We start from the raw sequence: 17,990 nt of genomic DNA on the forward strand, positions 1-17,990 counted from the left end.
GCGGAGCAATGGCACAGCCCGCCCCCGCCGCGGGGTGGTACAGCCCGAGCCTTTATAAGCGGCCGCCGCGCCCCATCGCGCCCTTTTCGTCCCGTGCCCCTGGAGCGGGTGAGGTGAGCGCGGGCAGAGCCGCGCTCGGCGCTGCCGGGCGGGCAGCGGGGAGGCGCAGGCCCGGCTTGCCCTCAAAGCGCCCGTACCACTGAGTGAGCAAGAGCGCTCGCTCCCCCAGCTCGGCAGTGGTAGCGGCCGCCGGGCCTGCCTGGGCCGCGCGGGCCGGGCCGCACCATTGGAAAGGCGGGGGGGGGCGCGGCCTCGCGGCGCATGGCGGCTCACGGGCCTTGTCCCCTCACGGCCCATGTCCCCTCAGGCCACCATGGAGGCGGCACCGGCACCGAGGAGACGTGCCCGGTGAGTCGGGAGGGGCTCGGCCCGGCCGGGGTGTGAGGGATCGCTGCTGTGGGGGGGATCGCACGCTGCGGCTCCACGAGGGCCGCGCAGGTAACGCTGCTGTGGGGAGGGCTCGGCATCCTCCGCCCTCCATCCGGTTTTGTGGTGCTACAGCCATCAAAATCAACAATTAGGTCCCTTTTTATTTTTTTTTTTAATGTGCTATGCCCTTTCTGTGTAATTAAAAATCACACCCACAGCACTGGAGCGTTTGCGATTTCAGTTCGAAAATTGGTAAATGCAGTTTTGCAAGCTGCATTCTTATACTACTACAAATTTACATAGTTCTATATTTCCTGATTAATAATTCTTTAGAAGGATTATTGACTACTAATAGCTGGCTGATACAAATATTTCAGTGATTCATGTCAGCATAAATGCAAGTGAAAATAGGAGTTGGTCATGAGGGTCTGGTTATTTCTTGTTTTTCCCTGTACTTTATACTGCTGAAGAGTATTTTAGTAACACTTCTCTTGCTTTTCCTCCCACAGCAGGAAGATGCCTTGAAGTAAAAGGTAAGTTAAAGGTTTTTTTCCTATATATGAAGGTGTGCAAAGTTGTTAAAAAGAGTTCTAGGCTTTACAAGTAAAAGATAACATGTAAAAATTACATCCCAAATAAAAACCTCCCTAAAACTAATTTTGTGTCCAGAAAAGTTTAGAGTGAATGCTTCATGCACAGAGGGGAGGTTGTAGAAGTGTTGGAGCTGAAAGCTAGTGTTTAATTAGAGGAGTTAATGAATGAAGAGCTGTTGATGATGATAACCCTGAATAGGAAGTGCCGTCAGATGCGAGAACTGACGATACCCTGATTCTGGTCTGAAAAGCAGCTGCACACAGGAGCTTCAACCTTGAAATTCATCCCCCAAAACCTTGCTGTCCATGGAAACATCTCACCTGTGTCCCTCTGTTCCTTCCTCTGCAGAGCCTGGGATGTGACACTGCAGGACTGGCAGCAGGTCAGAGCTGGCCCTGCTGGGAAGGTCAGAGGTGGGTGTCAGTGCACTCCGTGGAATCTATACCAGGTGGAATGTAAATTTAGAATGAGCTTTATAGGATATAAGGTGATTGAGATGTGTATTTTCACTTCCATCTGTGTGAATGAAGAATTTTAACTCTGATATTTCTTTCCTGATACATTTAGGGGGAGCCTGCAGGTCTCTGCTGGTTGTTGATGTCCCTCCCCTGATGTGAGAGCTCCTCACAAGTCCTGTGCAGGGCAGAGACAGCAGAGCAGGAGAATCTGCTGGTGAGTTTAATATTTATTGTGCTCTTAGCTGGATGTGGTGGCTTTTGCCTGCAGTCTCAAAAATCTCAGTTTCTGCTCTAAATGTATAATTAATTAAAAAATACTTGGTCTAAAAAACAGCAGTAAAGGTGAATTTTGGAATGCAGACAATGTATCTCTGTCAATCACTGTATCAATTCCCCCGATATCATGTGATGAAACTAACCCAAACTTGCTGGAATTACCGGCAGATTGACTGGTGGTGAGCAAAAGGTTTTCTGATGATATCTCCCTCATTAACAAATCCATTAATGATGATTGATGAGGCTGGTTACCTGACCCTGCTCCTGTGTTCCAGGTGGTGCTGCTGGGAACATCTCTGAGGCACAAGGACTCCAAAACACCTGAGCTTGAGGATTTTGTGCAAACACAACATTTCCCTGCCTGTTACTAAGTGCTAACAGTTAAAAGTGTTTCATTATGTGTATAATAAAATTATTTTTAAAACCACTGTGTTTTGTCATTTTACTGCATTAAAGAAGGACTTTGCATTCTGCAACACATTTTTAATAAACACACACATTGGGCACTCTGTACAATTTGCTGTAAAATAGAGAAGATTACCCAAATTGAAGAGTATTTACTGCAGACACTGCCTGCGGGGTTTAGTGTGGTAATTAAAGTTTTAACAAGACACCAAGAGTGTAATTAGTGCAGAGATCAGCCCTTAAATACTCTTGACAGCCAGAGCAGCAAATGCAGCTGCATCTGCAGCTTGTCTGCAGATTTCTCACTTTGATCTCAAACTTGAATTTAAAGTCTGCTGCAGAGGCAAAGTTCAGCAATTAGGGGGAAACTTGGAGATGCTTAAATGACTTAAACCCCAACATTTGAGGCTAAAACTCCCAGTATCATTTTTAATTCCAATTTTCTGCCTGAAAGGTGCTGAGAGTTGGTGCTGCTGGTGTGGCATCATAGGGCAGTGTCCAAAATCACAGGTGGCTGTGCTCTCTGAGCTGTAAATTGCATGAAATAACAATTCCAGGAATTTCTCTTAAACTTGGTATTCTGAAAAATAGGCTTAGTGTTTTTCAGGGAAGCCTGGTTCTAAAATGTGCAGGTAAATTAATCTGGATTTCTTTTTTCAGGCATCATTACTGTAATACATCCAGGGTTTAAAAACATTCATCCTGGGCATTGGAATAGGTAAAACATGTTTGGAATTAATTAGTTGCTCTTTGTAAGGATTTGAGCAGTATGAAGAACAGATTACTCCACTGTTTAATTAAAAGTTAAGGGTTACATTCTGTTCCCAGTGTTTGGAGAAACAAAACTATTTTTGCCTGGTTTTAAGAGTTTGTGTATTACAACATGTTGACATTCCTTACAACATGCACTGGGAATAAAAATGGGTTTAAAGCTCTCAAGAAGCACAAGGAATCCACATTTTAAATGTGAATCTGCAGAGCATGGAGGTAAAAGCAGCACATGCCCTCAGCAAACAAATAATCAGCAAATTGTTTAATGAGCTGTTTAATTTGCTCAAGGTTTGCTGCAACTTGTGTTGTAATTGGTGCTTTTTAGTTTTAGAATTCTCTCATTAAAACAGAGGAAAGTTGATCTGGGAGAACTTAGGTATTGAATTTATCTGGGTTTATTGAGGGTGGTATCTGTTGGAGATAAGTATTCATGAGTTTTAATTTAGCATCACTTGTTTATTGTTCTAATCAAAACCAAAGTTCCTCAGCAGGGATCTTACAACAGGCTGAGGTTTTGCTGAGATTAATGAATGGAAAAGTGTTATTTCTGTTAGAAAATGGTGCCTTTCAAACTAAACAAGTGTCCTCAGCATTTTACTGTGGTCTTCCAGGGGAGCACAGATAATTTCATGGTGCTTGAGGGGAGGGGGAATAAAACCATTCTGTTTTGATTACATTTGGAGCACTTAAAACTTAGTGTTGGGGAATAAACAGCAGACAAAAATCTGGTTTTAAAACACGATTATTTTGGGTTTTGTAAATGTTTAAAAAGAACAGTTGGCAGGAATCCCTTTGGCACTCAACAGCAGCCAACAACCCTGGATAAATCTAAAATAGATGAAAGATTAAAGCAGAAAGAAAGAAAATATGCAGCAAAGCAAAGAATGGCTGAGTGCCAGCTTTTAGCAATAAGAGAGATGGCAATGCCATGTCTGAAATCACTGTTTGAGGGAAAACATGGAGATTATCCCCAAAATCTGTGCTGAGGCTGTGCAGGTGATGGAGAGGGGCTGGGATTGAGGAGGAGGAGGAGAGGGATCACATTTCACATAAATGCTGGTTCCCATCCTTATTTCTTGATTAGTACTGCAAAGCAATCACATCTACATCAGCATGAGAACAATCACTCATGCAAAGCCATAAATTACTCTAATTAATGCATGCCAGCTATTAATGGCAATGGAAAGAGGAGCTCCCTCTTGGCTTGGTGGCTGCTGCTCCAGCTCAGGCAGTTTGAGCTGTACCTACCTAATTAGAAAGGAGGGAGGGATATCCTCTGTAGCTGAGCTTTTCAGAATGCAAGAAACTCTAAATATTGGCACTTCACTCCTTTTCCCCTCTGAGCAGGAGGAAGAGCCATTAATTTTCCAATTCTTCATTTCAGAGGAGTGAGGCACTTCTCTGCTGCTTTCCACCAAGGAATTACATTGGTGTCATGCTAGAAAAGTGTCACAGGTTTGTTTTCTCCCAGCTAAAGAGTGATAAATGCTTTGTTCTAACTCCTGAGATACCACAGGCAGCAACTCTTGAGCTGCTCAGAGCAAAATCCCAAAATAATCGGGGGGGTTTTTGGCCTTTCTCAGGCTCAGGATGTTTCTGACACCCCACTGACCTTGTGCTGCCAGAGCTTGAGCACATTTCACATGTTCCTGTAGAAAGGACAAGGTTAATGCATCATTTAATGCTCTGCTAGGACAAACATTCCCCTTCTTTGTCACTTCATGTGATTTAGTGCCTTCATTTTACGCTTGAAATCAGTTTCAGCCCAACTGTTATGAACCAATCCTGAAACTGCTGAAGGTGGTGAGGGTGGAACAGGTGGGGTTTGATTTGGGGTGTGCAAGGAGGGTTTATTTAAAGAACATGGAGCATTTTCTGCTCCTGTGCTCTAATTCAGAGTAACATCTGTCCTGCTTTACCTCCTGACACATGAGCCCACAAGATGGGGCAGTGACCAAGCTCAGAGCATTTGAAATAAAAGAGATTTTTGAAGCCTTGAAGATGCTGCTTTGGGGAAACTCAGCTTTACTGCTGGTTCCTTCCCTATTTCCAATAAGATTTGCAACTTTCATTACTAAGTAGAGAATCCCACACACAGAGTGAAAATGTCACTCTTTAATTAGCTGTTAATTAATGTTTCTCAGTGTTGGACCAGCAAAGACTCAGTTTTTGATGCTGTGCAAACTCCCAGTCATGGTCCCAGCCCCAAAATATTCCTGGTCTGAGTGTGATGAGGAGCTAAAGGAGTTAAAACTTATTTTTATTTAATAAAAATAAAGGAGAATTTGACCTTCATTACCTTTCCCTCCCATGCAGCTCAGGACCTGCCAGGCTGTGCCTGCTGCAGGTGGATTTTGAGTCAATAAACACCCCCAGCCCAGCACCTGTGTGGAGCTGAAATCTGAACAAAATGCAAATGAGAAAATCACTTAGTGGAGACTGATTTCAAATCCCTGCTGTTTCAATCAAATAGAGATGTTAGAAGTTTAATCTCCTATAATTAAGACTTTTGTTTGTCAGACTCCTGTTAGTTTTTGCAAGTCAATAATTTGATTTTTTTTCCCCATAGCATTTTTTTTTTTAATATTTGTAATGGTTTGTGGTAAAATCATTGCACAGCACAGCTGCAACATGAACTCTAAACAAATATTGATGTTTCTGAAGCTGCCCATGGTTTTCTGCTGGGCTCTCCTTGGTTTTCTTTATCATTTTGATTTATGTCCCAGATTTTTGAATTGCTTTCTTGCTTGTGCTTTCCCAGATCCTGTAAGATAGTTACTCTAGATTTGATTTTGGTTTTTTTGTGTATTCTGTGCACCTGCAAACTGCACCTAAAGATTTGTTAGTGTTGGCTTTGGGCATGCTGGGTGCTGTTATCACTGAACAATGGAATGAGATTTAACAGCACATTAAAGACAAACTCCCAGCTAAGACTGAGGTTATCAACCATAATAAAAAAAAAAAAAATTTCCTGGATAGCTGAAACTTTATTAATAAACACCTGAGCCAAGATAATAATGGTACCAATGGCAATTTGGTTATCAGCCCTTATCAGACAGCAAGTGCAGTGCTGGTGCTTGGGTGATCAGTGAGTGCTTGATGCAGCTCACAACAGCAGCAGCAGCTGAAATTCCCAATGTGAATGTTTTACATCTGTGCCTCCACCTGCTAATCCTGCAGCAGCCTGCAGGGCTGCACATCCCCTCATTACAGAGCAGGAGCTGGAGCTTGGAGCCGTGCTGGGAGCAGCCAGGGGATTTGGTCAGTCATTGGATGAAGCAATTTTCCTGAACTGTGTCAAATCAGGTATTTTATTCCTTTCAACCATGGCAGTAAATAATAAACTCTTTGTGCTGCCTGAAATCCAGGGGATACCTGCTGGGAAGATGATGGGAATTGTTTCAAAGCTGGGAGCTTTGAAATGCACAGTGATGGGAAACCCCTGCACCAAGGCACCCACACTTTGAATTTAATTTAATTTAATTTAATTTTATCTAGCCAGTCACCTCCCCACCAGCCTTTTTTTGTTTGTTTGTTGCTGTGCTTTGGAAGAGGTGAAATAGAGCAGGGCCAGGCTGTTTGGAAATGCAAAACAGGAGCTGCATCAAGGGCAAAGGATTTCAAAGGTGCTGCTTTTATGCTCCAAAAAGGTCTTTGGAGATGACAGCAACAATGTGGTGTCACTTGGCAACAGGTCAGAGGCTGAGGCTGAGCCAAAGGAAGGGATTCAGGGCTGAGGAATCAGCAACACCAGAATGGTTTGAAGAGTGGATGTGACACCAGGGTGAGGGGACAGCTCTGGGCTGTGGCTGCCCCTGTCCTGGCAGCTCAGCCCTTTTTGGGGCTCAGAAAAAGAATAATATTCACATTTCAGCCCCCAGCTCTGTGCCGGTGGTGGAGAGGAGCTCTGAGCCTGCAGGAAAGCACAGCTTGGGAAAATCCTGAGACTGGAATTCATAATTTCACAAGCAGGTGGGGACAGTGAGGATGAAACAACAACAAAAAAAAGGAATGGTGAAGTTCTCCTCTTGGAAAGTGATGTGTAAATGCACACAGCCCCAGGCAGGGGGCTTTTTATTTAGTATATTTGAAACCTGCCCACCTCTGGGATTTTCTGCCTGTTTCTCTCCATGCAGAATTCCCCAGCAGTGGAATCTCTTTAGCAGGATCAGGAGTCAGAGCCCTGGGCTGCAGGTACCAGAGAGTGATTGACTCTTTCCTGATTTATTTAATTTCTGGAAGAGCTGAAATTGCAGCTCTTACCTGGAGTGAGTTACAAGAGGAGCTGCCAAAGGGAAGCTCCTTCCTGTGCTGATGCAGATGTGCATTTTCCACATCTGTTGTAGCCCAATATCCCATAGATTTCCATCCATCCCTGAGTCTATTCCAGGAATCTGGGCCTGTACTAAGATGCCTTGAGGTTTTAATTACGTAGATTGTGTTTAGGATGGCTGTGAGTGCTGCTTGCAAAACCCTAAAAGCCTTTCCCTGACCCAGAGGAACCCTGGTTCTCCCTGGAGAAGGACAGAGCTGACAGGGAGAGCCAGGAACAAAGTGGTTTTACAGCACACACCTTGAAAATCCAGTGATAAATGCCCAGGCCAAACCTCCAGTGAGTTATATATCAATATTTCTCTCTATTGTAAACCCCAAATCTATTTGTCCTTCCAATAAGAGCTCCCTGAGAGCTGCCACGTGCACCAGGCTCACTGAAGGATGGGTTTGCTCATCCCAACCTGCTGCATGCAAACCACCTCAGATTGAGTTAATAAAGCAGCAAAGAAGAAAGATGGCTCAGAAGCCACAGGATCAATAAGCTATTAGGAGCCAAGAAAACTCAGCAAACTGCACACATAATTAAAGGCTGTGGTGAACAGGTTGCATCTTTTCTGACTCTATTAAGTCAGGTCTTCAGTTTTATGTAAAAACCATCAGCTGAGCTGAAGGTAAAACCAGCTGTGTCTCTGCATATTTACAGAGGGGGAGATAAAAAATGCACACCCAGAATTGCCAGAAGGGACTGAAAACAAAGCACCTCCAATTCCCCACCCCTCAGGGGAAATTGAGCCATGGATGGAGCTGTCACATTAAAAGATGGCACTTTATTCCTGAATACCTTTCCTGCAGTGGCAGCTTGGGATCCAGGATTCCTCCAGTGAGCAAAGCTCTGTGCTCCTCTTGAGAGCAAACCTCTGCTAACAATTTACAGAAACACAGACCCCAGAATGGTTTGGGTTGGAGGGAACCTTAAATCCCATTTCATTCCAACATTCTGCTGTGGGCTGGGACACCTCCCACTAATCCAGGTTGTTCCAAGCCCTGTCCAGCCTGGGGATACCCATCCATTTATTCATGATAATTAATTAATATTTGTGTTAATGTGCCTGGAGCTGGGCCCCCCCCATGGCTGGGGGCAGTCAGAGCACTGTGAGCACCTCTGTCCCTCAGAATTTCCTGTCACAGACATTCCATAGAGCTGGAAATCTCCTCTGCCTGTGCTCAGTGCAGCCTGCTGCTGGAAATCATCCCCCAGGCAGAGAAAAACTCCACTGCCCTTGCAGTGGGGGGAAAGTGGCATCCCAGGATGGCATCCTTGCTCCAGAGGGGCTGGCAGGAGGTTGAATCAGTTGCTCACAAGGAACATTTCACTGCAGAGGCTGGGCCAGTTGGTTTTTACCCCTTTCTCCCAAGCTTTGATACCAGAATTCTGCTAATAAGGCCAATTAGTTTCCTTGGCAATAGCAGATCCCAGCTAATGGAGCAGGGGAGTTTTTGTGTTTCCAGGACATGAGTGCTGCTGAGCATGAGCTCACAAACCTCTGCTGCTGAAACCAGGGCAGGTGAAGCACAGGGGAGCCCTGAAGGCTTTTCCCCTCTCCAAAGGCAATTTTAGTGGGATAACCCCCATGGTGTCCCCCCAGTCCTTTAGGTCACTTTTTGGCTCTTCCTCTGGGAAAGGTTTGGGTAATTTTGGGTTGACATTTGCTGACTTCTGTCCCTGAGCAGCAACAGTGCTTTTGGCCCAAGTATTTTGAGCTTCTGGACATCCCCAGCAGCGTTTTTGTCTCTCCCTCTGCTCTCCCACACACTCCCTGCTTGGGGCTGACTTTTCCCAGCCCTCTTTCCTGCTCCCAACCATCCTCTGAGAATGTAACCCTCATTTGGAATGGATAACCACCTTCAAAACACAGCCAGCCTTGGTGCAAACCTTTCCCAGATCAGCAGCTGGAAGGAGCTCTCTGGAGCGTGGCACCAGCCCCTTCATCCTCTCCATCCCTCTCTTTTCTCTCCATCCCTCTCCCATCCCTCTCCATCCCTCTCTCTTTTCTCTCCATCCCTCTCCATCCCTCTCCCATCCCTCTCCATCCCTCTCCCATCTCTCTCCATCCCTCCCCATCCCTCTCCATCCCTTTCCCATCCCTCTCCATCCCTCTCCATCCCTCTCCCATCCCTCTCCATTCCTCTCCCACCCCTCTCCCATCCCTCTCTCTTTTCTCTCCATCCCTCTCCCATCCCTCTCTCTTTTCTCTCCATCCCTCTTTTCTCTCCATCCCTCTCCCACCCCCTCAATCCCTCTCTCATCCCTCTCCATCCCTCTCCATCCCTCTCTCTTTTCTCTCCATCCCTCTCCATCCCTCTCCCATCCCTCTCCATCCCTCTCTCTTTTCTCTCCCTCTCCATCCCTCTCCCACCCCCTCAATCCCTCTCCATCCCTCTCCATCCCTCTCCCATCCCTCTCCATCTCTCTCTCTCATTCCCTGCCTGCTGTTTCCATTCCCCTCACTGTGGGCTCCTCAATCTGCACAGAATGATTTCCAATTACATTTTTGTTGCTGAGGGCATAAATCTCCTCCCCAGACTGTTTTTCTTCATGCCCAGGCAGAGCTGTGGTGCTGGTGGGGAGAGAACCAACCAAGCCAGGCTGAGGCATTTTATGCTTTATTTATTTTATGGTGGCCCTTTCCTCCTCTCCTTGACAAGAAATGACCTCATTCTGCTTTAATATTCTAACAGCAGCGATTTTCAGTCCTTGAATTCTTCATCTAAGGCCAGTTAAAAGCCTCTGACCCGAAGCAGCAGCCCAGTGTAGCCCGGGGAACATTGATTATATGTGGAGTGAGCCCTGAGCTTGTTTTGATGTTGATGAGCTGGGAAGGGAAAGGTCTCACTCTGATTTCTTAAAAAAAAAAAAAAAAAAACCAAGCAAGCCCCACTCTGTGCTGAGCCCACAGGATCATCATTATCCTGAAGTGCACTAAGTGGATAATTGAACTAATCCACACTGTGATGAGCCAAAGCTTTTATAACCAACTCTCTCTACAACAGCTCTGCTTTTTTATTTTTTTTTCCCTTTTTTTTTTTCCATGAAAGTAATTTGGTGCATCCTCCAGCATGCACGGATATATTGACAAAAAGCCCTTTCTAGCTCTTTCTCTGTCTCAGAAGGGTGAAATCCTCACAGGGATATTGTCAGTACCAGTGGAGCAGAGGTGGCTCGAGCAGTGCAACACCTGCACAGGGCTGTGGGATGTGGGATCTCCCTCTGGAGATGTTGAAATTATTTCTCCACGGCCTGATGTGTTTCCCAGCAGGTGGGAGCTGAGCTGGAGGGGGAATGTGGCAGGAGCAGCCCCCTGGGTGGTTTTTGTCACTCAGGGAATGGAGCAAAGCAGGAATAAAGGATGCAGAGCTCGCTCTAAATGCAAAGTGCCTCTGGTTTGTGAATTTGTGAACTGGGGGGTCCAAGCAGCTCCTCAGGCCTGTGCAAATACTTAGCAAGGAATACAAACCTTGCAGCAAAGAGATTTAAATAATTTAAGCAGGCAGAGGGGCTTGAGCTGTGCATGAGGAGGGGAGAGCCCATACTGAGGTAGAAAGCAGAAATTGCTGCTGTTTCTTTTTCTTTTTTTTTTCTGCAAAGAGAAATCTTGTTCTTGATTAAACCCCCCTATGTTCCCCCCAGCTCCCTGGCCCCCGTGGTTTGTTGCTGGGACAGAGTCCTTGCTGCAAATAAACAGCTTTTTTTCCTTCAGTGCATTAATATTGAAGATAAACACCCCGTGGAGCACTACCCCACTCTCTGCATTCCTTTCTCCCACATTATTTTACACACTGGCAAAATTTAAAATGTAAAAGATTCTTTTATGATGCTTCTGTGTCCACCTTGTGCCCCCCCTTGAAGAATCCAGCCCATAAACTGAGCTCTTTATTTCTCCAGCCCCCTGAAGAGCCCAGACCAGCAGCTCTCAGCACTGCCTTGTCCTCTGTTTTTTCAGCCTGGGCAGAGGAAAAATTCAGCCCTGGGTCTTTATTAAGCATTATCATTTATTTGTTTATGGATAGCTCCTTTATTTCAAACAGAAATATTCCATATTCACTGGAAAGTTTTTTTTTTGTTTTTTTTTTTTCATGCCTGTTGGAAAGAGTTAGAATTAAAAAAACCCAAAAACAATAAGGAAAAAAGGCTTGGATACATGCAAATCATACTGAGTGTTGCCAAATGTATTAAAAGTAGCAGAGATTTTTTCTAAGTTACCTTCTTGCAATGGAGAACAAACAACCACTGGAAGCCTGAAGCCCCTTTGGGACCAAAAGTCTGTTTGCACCCAGAGAAAGCCAAGCTGGAGTCACTGCTGGGAGCTGCTCAGGGGAAGAAAGGGGCTCAGCTCCTGGAACACCAAGGAGAGGAAGCTTCTCCCACTTCCCTGCCCTTCCCAGGGTTGGAATCCAATGAAATCCTGGTTCCTAAAAGCCAAAATGCACATTCCAGCACTGCTGCCCTGGGGTGATCCCGTGAAAAACACAGTAAACCCAAACCCCTGTCTTAGGAAAAAAAAAAAAAAAGGAACATTTTAGAAACAAAGCACTTCTGGTCCAGGGGGCAGCAGCCATGGCCAGGTGTCCCCAAGGCTTTCTGAGCTGTAAATCCCAGCTGGCTGTGTGAGAGGGGATGGACCCAGGGTTATTTTACCTTTTTTAACCCTTCAGTACTGTGGTCTCTTTTTGTCAGTGATGCTCCTGAGCCCTGACTCCAGGATTTGTGTGTCTCCCCCAGAATGGATCAGATGCTCCCAGTTTTTACAGCTGGTATGAAACTGGGTTTTCCTGGATAAATCCTGGGCAGGCACAGGTGCCAGCCTGGTTTTGGTAAGGCTGGAGGGTGAGGTGGTGACCAGGCTGGGATTTAACCCAGTCCCAGGAAACAAAGCTCTGCCTCTGGGCTGGGCTCACAATGCTGAGAACAACACCCCTGGTTGTGTTTGAGCAGGTCTTACACCCCTGGTTTCTATGTGAGCAGATTTCTGACGTCTCTTTTGTGTTTGAGCAGATTTTTGACCTCTATTTTGTGTGTGAGTAGGTTTTACACCCCTGGTTTGTGTATGAGCAGATTTTTGACCTCTATTTTGTGTGTGAGCAGATTTTACACCCCTGGTTGTGTGTGAGCAGATTTTACACCTCTGGTTTGTGTGTGAGCAGATTTTACACCCCTGGTTGTGTGTGAGCAGATTTTACACCCCTGGTTTGTGTGTGAGCAGATTTTACACCCCTGGTTGTATGTGAGGAGGTTTTACACCCCTGGTTTCTATGTGAGCAGATTTCTGACATCTCTTTTGTGTTTGAGCAGATTTTTGACCTCTGTTTTGTGTGTGAGCAGGTTTTAGACCCCTGGTTTGTGTGTGAGCAGATTTTAGATCCCTGGTTTGTGTATGAGCAGATTTTTGTTGTGTCTCAGCAGCCACACCTCTCAGCAGTGATTCCTGAAGCAGGAGTGGGAAGGATTGAAGGTTTATCCCAGGCAGGTCCCTTTGGGGTGGCTGCTGTCTGTCCATCCTGTGGGGAGCAGCTGAGACCCAGCTCTGAGCAAAGGGAGCCCTTCCCTGCACAGCCTGGGCACCCCCTGCTCCCTTTCTGAGGCCCTGCAGCCCCTTGGAGACACATTTCTGAGACAGCCAAAAGCACAGCACAGCACCCATGCTGCAAAACACCTTTTAGAGAATGCAAACACTCTATATCATCACTTTTAGGTGTTCTTTGAGAAGGGAATCGCTGACATTGCTGGCACAGGGGGGAGGCAGTGGCTGGGACTCGTGGAGCATCCAGGAGTGGGGACAGACCAGCTCTGAGGTTTGGAGTTATCCTTGCACAAGGGGCTGGGCATCAAGGTGCCCACCAGGGCTGGACATCATGTTTGTGTTGTGGTGGCTCTTTGCACAAAATATTCACCCAGGGCTGGACATCATGTTTGTGTTGTGGTGGTTCTTTGCACAAAGTATTCACCCAGGGCTGGACATCATGTTTGTGTTGTGGTGGCTCTTTGCACAAGGTAATCACCCAGGGCTGGACATCATGTTTGTGTTGTGGTGGCTCTTTGCACAAGGTATTCACCCAGGGCTGGCCACCGTGTCTGTGCTGTGGCTCTTTGCCACCATGGCTGTGGTGCCCAGGCCCAGGTTCCCGTCATGTCTGTGCTGTGGTGGCTCCTTGTACAGGGTGCTGGACATTAAGATGCCCACCCAGGGCTGGCTACCATGTCTGTGCTGTGGTGGCTCCTTTCTCAAGGTGCCCACCCAGGGCTGCCCATCGTGTCTGTGCTGTGGTGGCTTCTTGCTGAAGATACTCACTGAGGGCTGCCCACCATGTCCGTGCCGCGGCTCCCTGCCCATCGTGTCCGTGCCATGGCTGTGCCCATCGTGTCCGTGCCGTGCCTCTTCGCCATCACGTCTGTGCGGCGGCTCCGTGCTCCGGGCCCGCCTCGTCCGCCCTGCCCGCCCTCAGCTCCCGCGGGCCGCCCGCCATCCCCTCCTGCGCGTCCCCGTCGCCGCCCTGCCCCTCCCCGGACTCCATGATGGTGGGCAGGTTGCCCTGCTTGGGGCAGCGCCGCTTGAGGCCGAGCAGGAAGGGCTGCGGCAGCGAGAAGATGTCCACGTTGTTGCCCAGGTCGATCCAGGTGACGCTGGGGAAGCTGGCCGGGTCCTTGAGGCACTCGGTGAGCTGGCGCAGCACGGCGCGCGTCAGGCGGTTGCCGCTGAGCCCCAGCGTGGTGAGGCGCGGCAGGCCGCGCAGCGCGGGCAGCAGCTGCAGCAGCAGCTCGTCCGTCAGCTCCGTGAAGCACAGCTCCACCGCCCCGATGTGCTCCGAGCTCTGCTCCAGGTACGAGCGCAGCCGCTCCACCTCCCTGGCGCCCAGCGGGATGCCCGACAGGTCCACCGTGTTGTCCGGAGGTTTGCCCGTCAGCGCGGCCTTGAGGCTGGGCGGGAGGAGGGACGGGGTGAGGCACGGGCCGGGAGGACAGTGATGGGAAATCACTCACAGAATCACAGAATCACACACAGAATCACAGAATGACACAAGGACACAGTGACAGAATCACTCACACAGTCACAGAATCACACACAGAATCACAGAATGACACAAGGACACAGTGACAGAATCACTCACACAGTCACAGAATCACACAGTCACAGAATCACACAGTCACAGAATCACAGAATCACTCACACAATCATCAAAGAATCACACAATCAAAGAATCACTCACACAATCACAAAATCACTCACACAATCACAGAATGACACAAGGACACATTGACAGAATCACACACACCATCACAGAATCACACACACACAATCAAAGAATCACTCACAATCAAAGAATCACTCACACAATCACAAAATCACTCACACAATCACAAAATCATTCACACAATCACAGAATCACACACAAACACAGAATGACATAAGGACAGAATCACACACAGAATCACAGAATGACAGTCCAACCCAGCCCCAACACCTCAACTAACCCATGGCACTGAGTGCCACATCCCATCTCTTTTTTAAACACACCCAGGGATGGTGACTCCACCACCTCTCCAGGCAGACCATTCCAACACTTGATCACTCTTTCAATAAAAAACTTTTTCCTAACATCCAACCTAGCCACACCACTTTTTGGGACCAAGGTGATGCCTCAGTAGCAACCTTTACCCACCTTAAAAACCCCAAATTACTCTTGTCTTGCAGTCTTTGAGCACCAGAGCAGCATTTCAGTCCCAAATAAAGCACAGAGTGCCCCAGTGAATCAGTGCTAACCATTTAACAGAACCAGGGCTTGATCCTGGTTTTATCCATTTTTTTCCCTGTAATTTATTGTGGGATGTTTGGTGGCTTTAAATAAGCAAAATTAAAGAGATAATAAAGGGGGAATGGAGACAGCTTCAGGACAGCTTTTTTGGGGGGAGGTATTTTTGTGTTTTTTGTTTGTTTGTTTGTTTGTTTGTTTTCAGCTGCTCTCAGTATTGCTGCACTTTTATTTTTTTTTTTTCCCCTTGGAGCATGCAGCCAGGAAAAGGGGATTTTTCCCTGGGATTCTATCCTGCTCCCCTGAGAGGGATTTAGCTGACAGCCAGTGGAACAGATTGATTCTCTGGTACAAGCTGCCTTTTCACCCTGCTGATGAGTAAAAACATCTCCTGAATCCCTGGGTCAGAGTGACCCTGGGCTGGCTCTGGGGGAGGCTTTGCCCTCCTGTCCTGGGGAACCAACCAAACAAACCCCAAACAGGATTTCATCCTGTGGCTGTTCTGAGCCAGCCCTTGGAAATAAGGGGGGGATTTTCTGTGAACAAACAGCTGGAAAAACTCCCAGCCCTGCCATGAAATTTGGCCACAGAACAGCCCCAAACCTCAGGAGGAAAACTGTAACCATTAAACAAATCCCTCTGAGCTTTAGTGGGGGATCAGTTACACCACTTGGTTTCATCCTCACATTTTACAAGGCTGCTCCATTGGGAAAACACTGATTTTTTTTTTCCCCCCCAGCTGGGGTTTTGCCCAATATAACACCAGGATTTGGAACAGAGCCCTTCACTAAGCTCACACATTGGCAGGATGCTGATTTATCCACACTCACGCTGAGCTAAAAGCTCTCTCCCATGGAATCAGATCAGAAAATGTTGTCATAAACAGGAATATTGATGTTTAGATCAAAGGGAAGGAAAAGAAAGGGGTTTCCTCCTGCTTTAAATTCATGGCACTGCTCTCAAGCACTGCACAAATGGTGACATGTGTGGTGCTCTGAAGGGAAATTGGGATGCTGAAGGAAAATTGGGATGCTCAGCCCAATTCCTTACAGGGCAAGGGAACAGCTCAGGGAAAATGAAGAGGCAGCCCCAGAGAGTGAGGAATTACAGCCAGGAATTCACAGAGACACCTGGTGAGAAAACTGTTTACAAAAATGTCAGAGAAACGTTATTGGATGTAATGAATCACCCAAAAAAAAAAAAAAACCCCAAAAGGTAAAATCCTGAGATAAAAGATTTGTCCTGAAATAATGGTGGTAGCAAGGATTGGTATTAAAGTACTTTTTCAAAATCCCTGCTCCAAATGATGGCAGCCAAACACTGGAATGGAGATTTGGAAAAGGAAGGAATACAAAGAAATGCTGCAAAAACAGGGATAATTTTGAGTAAGGGACATTAATTTTGTTTTGTTTTTTTTTTTTTCAGTGTCCCATCCAGCAAAGGGACCCAATGGCTCTTCTCAAAGCCACAAGCTGCTCACAAAATTGATTTCTGTTCTCCTGAACTGATCAATATCTCCAATTAAGCAGCTCATTTGCAGCTCCAGCACTGGGATGGGGAGGGAAATGAAAAGTTCTTGCTCTGTTCCAGAACCATCATTTTTCCCCCCCCTCAATTTGTTTTTATTTCCTGCTAAACAAAATGCTAAAAATAAGCATTTGGGAGTCATTAAAATGCTTTGCTATAATTATAACTCTATTTAATTTAGTTGGGGAGTAAAAAAAAAAAAGTAAATTTCCTGCTGTTGGAGAGCTTCACTTTCCAACCCCATCCTCCCCAAAATAAAATGTATTTATATCATCTTCCCTACAATACCATTTGCTCCCAAACCTCTGTTTTTATACAGAAACTGTTGGAATTTTTCCAGCAAACTCTACTCCAGTGCAATAAGGAGCTGCAGCTGATAGAACCTGGATTTGCAGGAGAGGCAATTTGCACAAATGCCCAGAGAAAAACAATCAGAAATCCAAAGGAAAACAACATGTTGGGCTCGTTGCTTCTGAAAATGACTCCCTGGAAGAGAATTGGCCCCAAAATAAGGATTTGTGTTACAATAAATGAGAGTTTGCCATGAAACAAACAGCATTTTCTTCAAATTCTAACACAGGAGGGGAAAAACAAGAGCTGGAAAGGCTTTTGGAAAGGGATTTTTATGATTGGGGAATACAAAAATCATATTGGATTTACATGAGCAACTCCTCACTAGGGAGGGAGGAAGGAAAAGGACCTTTAAATCCATTTGCAGCCTTAAATGTCTGAAGGGAAGAGGCCACAGAAAAGAAATTCCCAATAATTTGCTCATAAAAACACACAACTGGCTGCCAACATGGTTTTAAAAAGTGAAAGAAGAGGAGGAAAAAGAAAAGGGAGAGGGATGGAGAACAGCAGTGCTGGCCAGGACTCCAGCACTTTTCTGGAAAAGCAGGATGGAGGTTTCCCTAAATCTGCAATTCCAGCCTTTCCCTTGGGTTTTATTGCTGCTTTGTTTGATTTTTGGAAGGAATGACCCCATTAACAGGCTGGATGTGACCCCAAAAATGAGGGGAGGGTGTGGCTGCTCCTGCTCTGTCTCCTCACCACAAACTGGGTTTTGCCACGTCGTGTCTATTTGCAGCTGGAAATTGGGGCTGGTGTTAATTATCTCTGTTAATTATCCCCATCCCATTCCAGAGCCCGAGGAGTTTTGGGATGGGGGAAACACCCAGGCTCGAGAAGCAACAGCTCCCATTCACCTCTGCCCACCAAAATCCTCTCCCAGCCCCTCAAATCTGCCCCTGGTGCTGCCAAACAATAAAAAAATCCAGGAAAAATCAGGGGAGAATTCCCTGAATCCAGCCCCTCGCTGAGGGTTTGAGGTTCACACTCAGCAGAGGCTGTTTGTGTTTCCTGTTCCTTGAAATCAGCTGAATTCCTTTCATACAAAGGGGAAAACCCCAGGGTTTTTTGGGGGTGGGGAGAGAAGTTTCAACTCTGCTC

At 46.5% G+C, this 17,990-nt stretch overlaps 1 protein-coding gene across 1 annotated transcript in view; it reads right to left on the reverse strand.

Annotated features, from left to right (window-relative positions):
* Positions 1-13,649: 13,649 nt before the first annotated feature.
* LRRC75A (leucine rich repeat containing 75A) overlaps positions 13,650-17,990 on the reverse strand; it is a gene marked incomplete at its 3' end in the record, with an annotated part of 48,030 nt that continues 43,689 nt past the window's right edge. The window contains exon 4 of the mRNA XM_079325086.1: positions 13,650-14,181. Coding sequence (XP_079181212.1) covers positions 13,650-14,181 — 532 coding nt within the window. The remainder of the gene's footprint in view (positions 14,182-17,990) is intronic.

The sequence above is a fragment of the Erithacus rubecula genome, assembly GCF_903797595.1.
Source record: "Erithacus rubecula genome assembly, chromosome: 22".
Classification (NCBI taxonomy): domain Eukaryota; kingdom Metazoa; phylum Chordata; class Aves; order Passeriformes; family Muscicapidae; genus Erithacus; species Erithacus rubecula.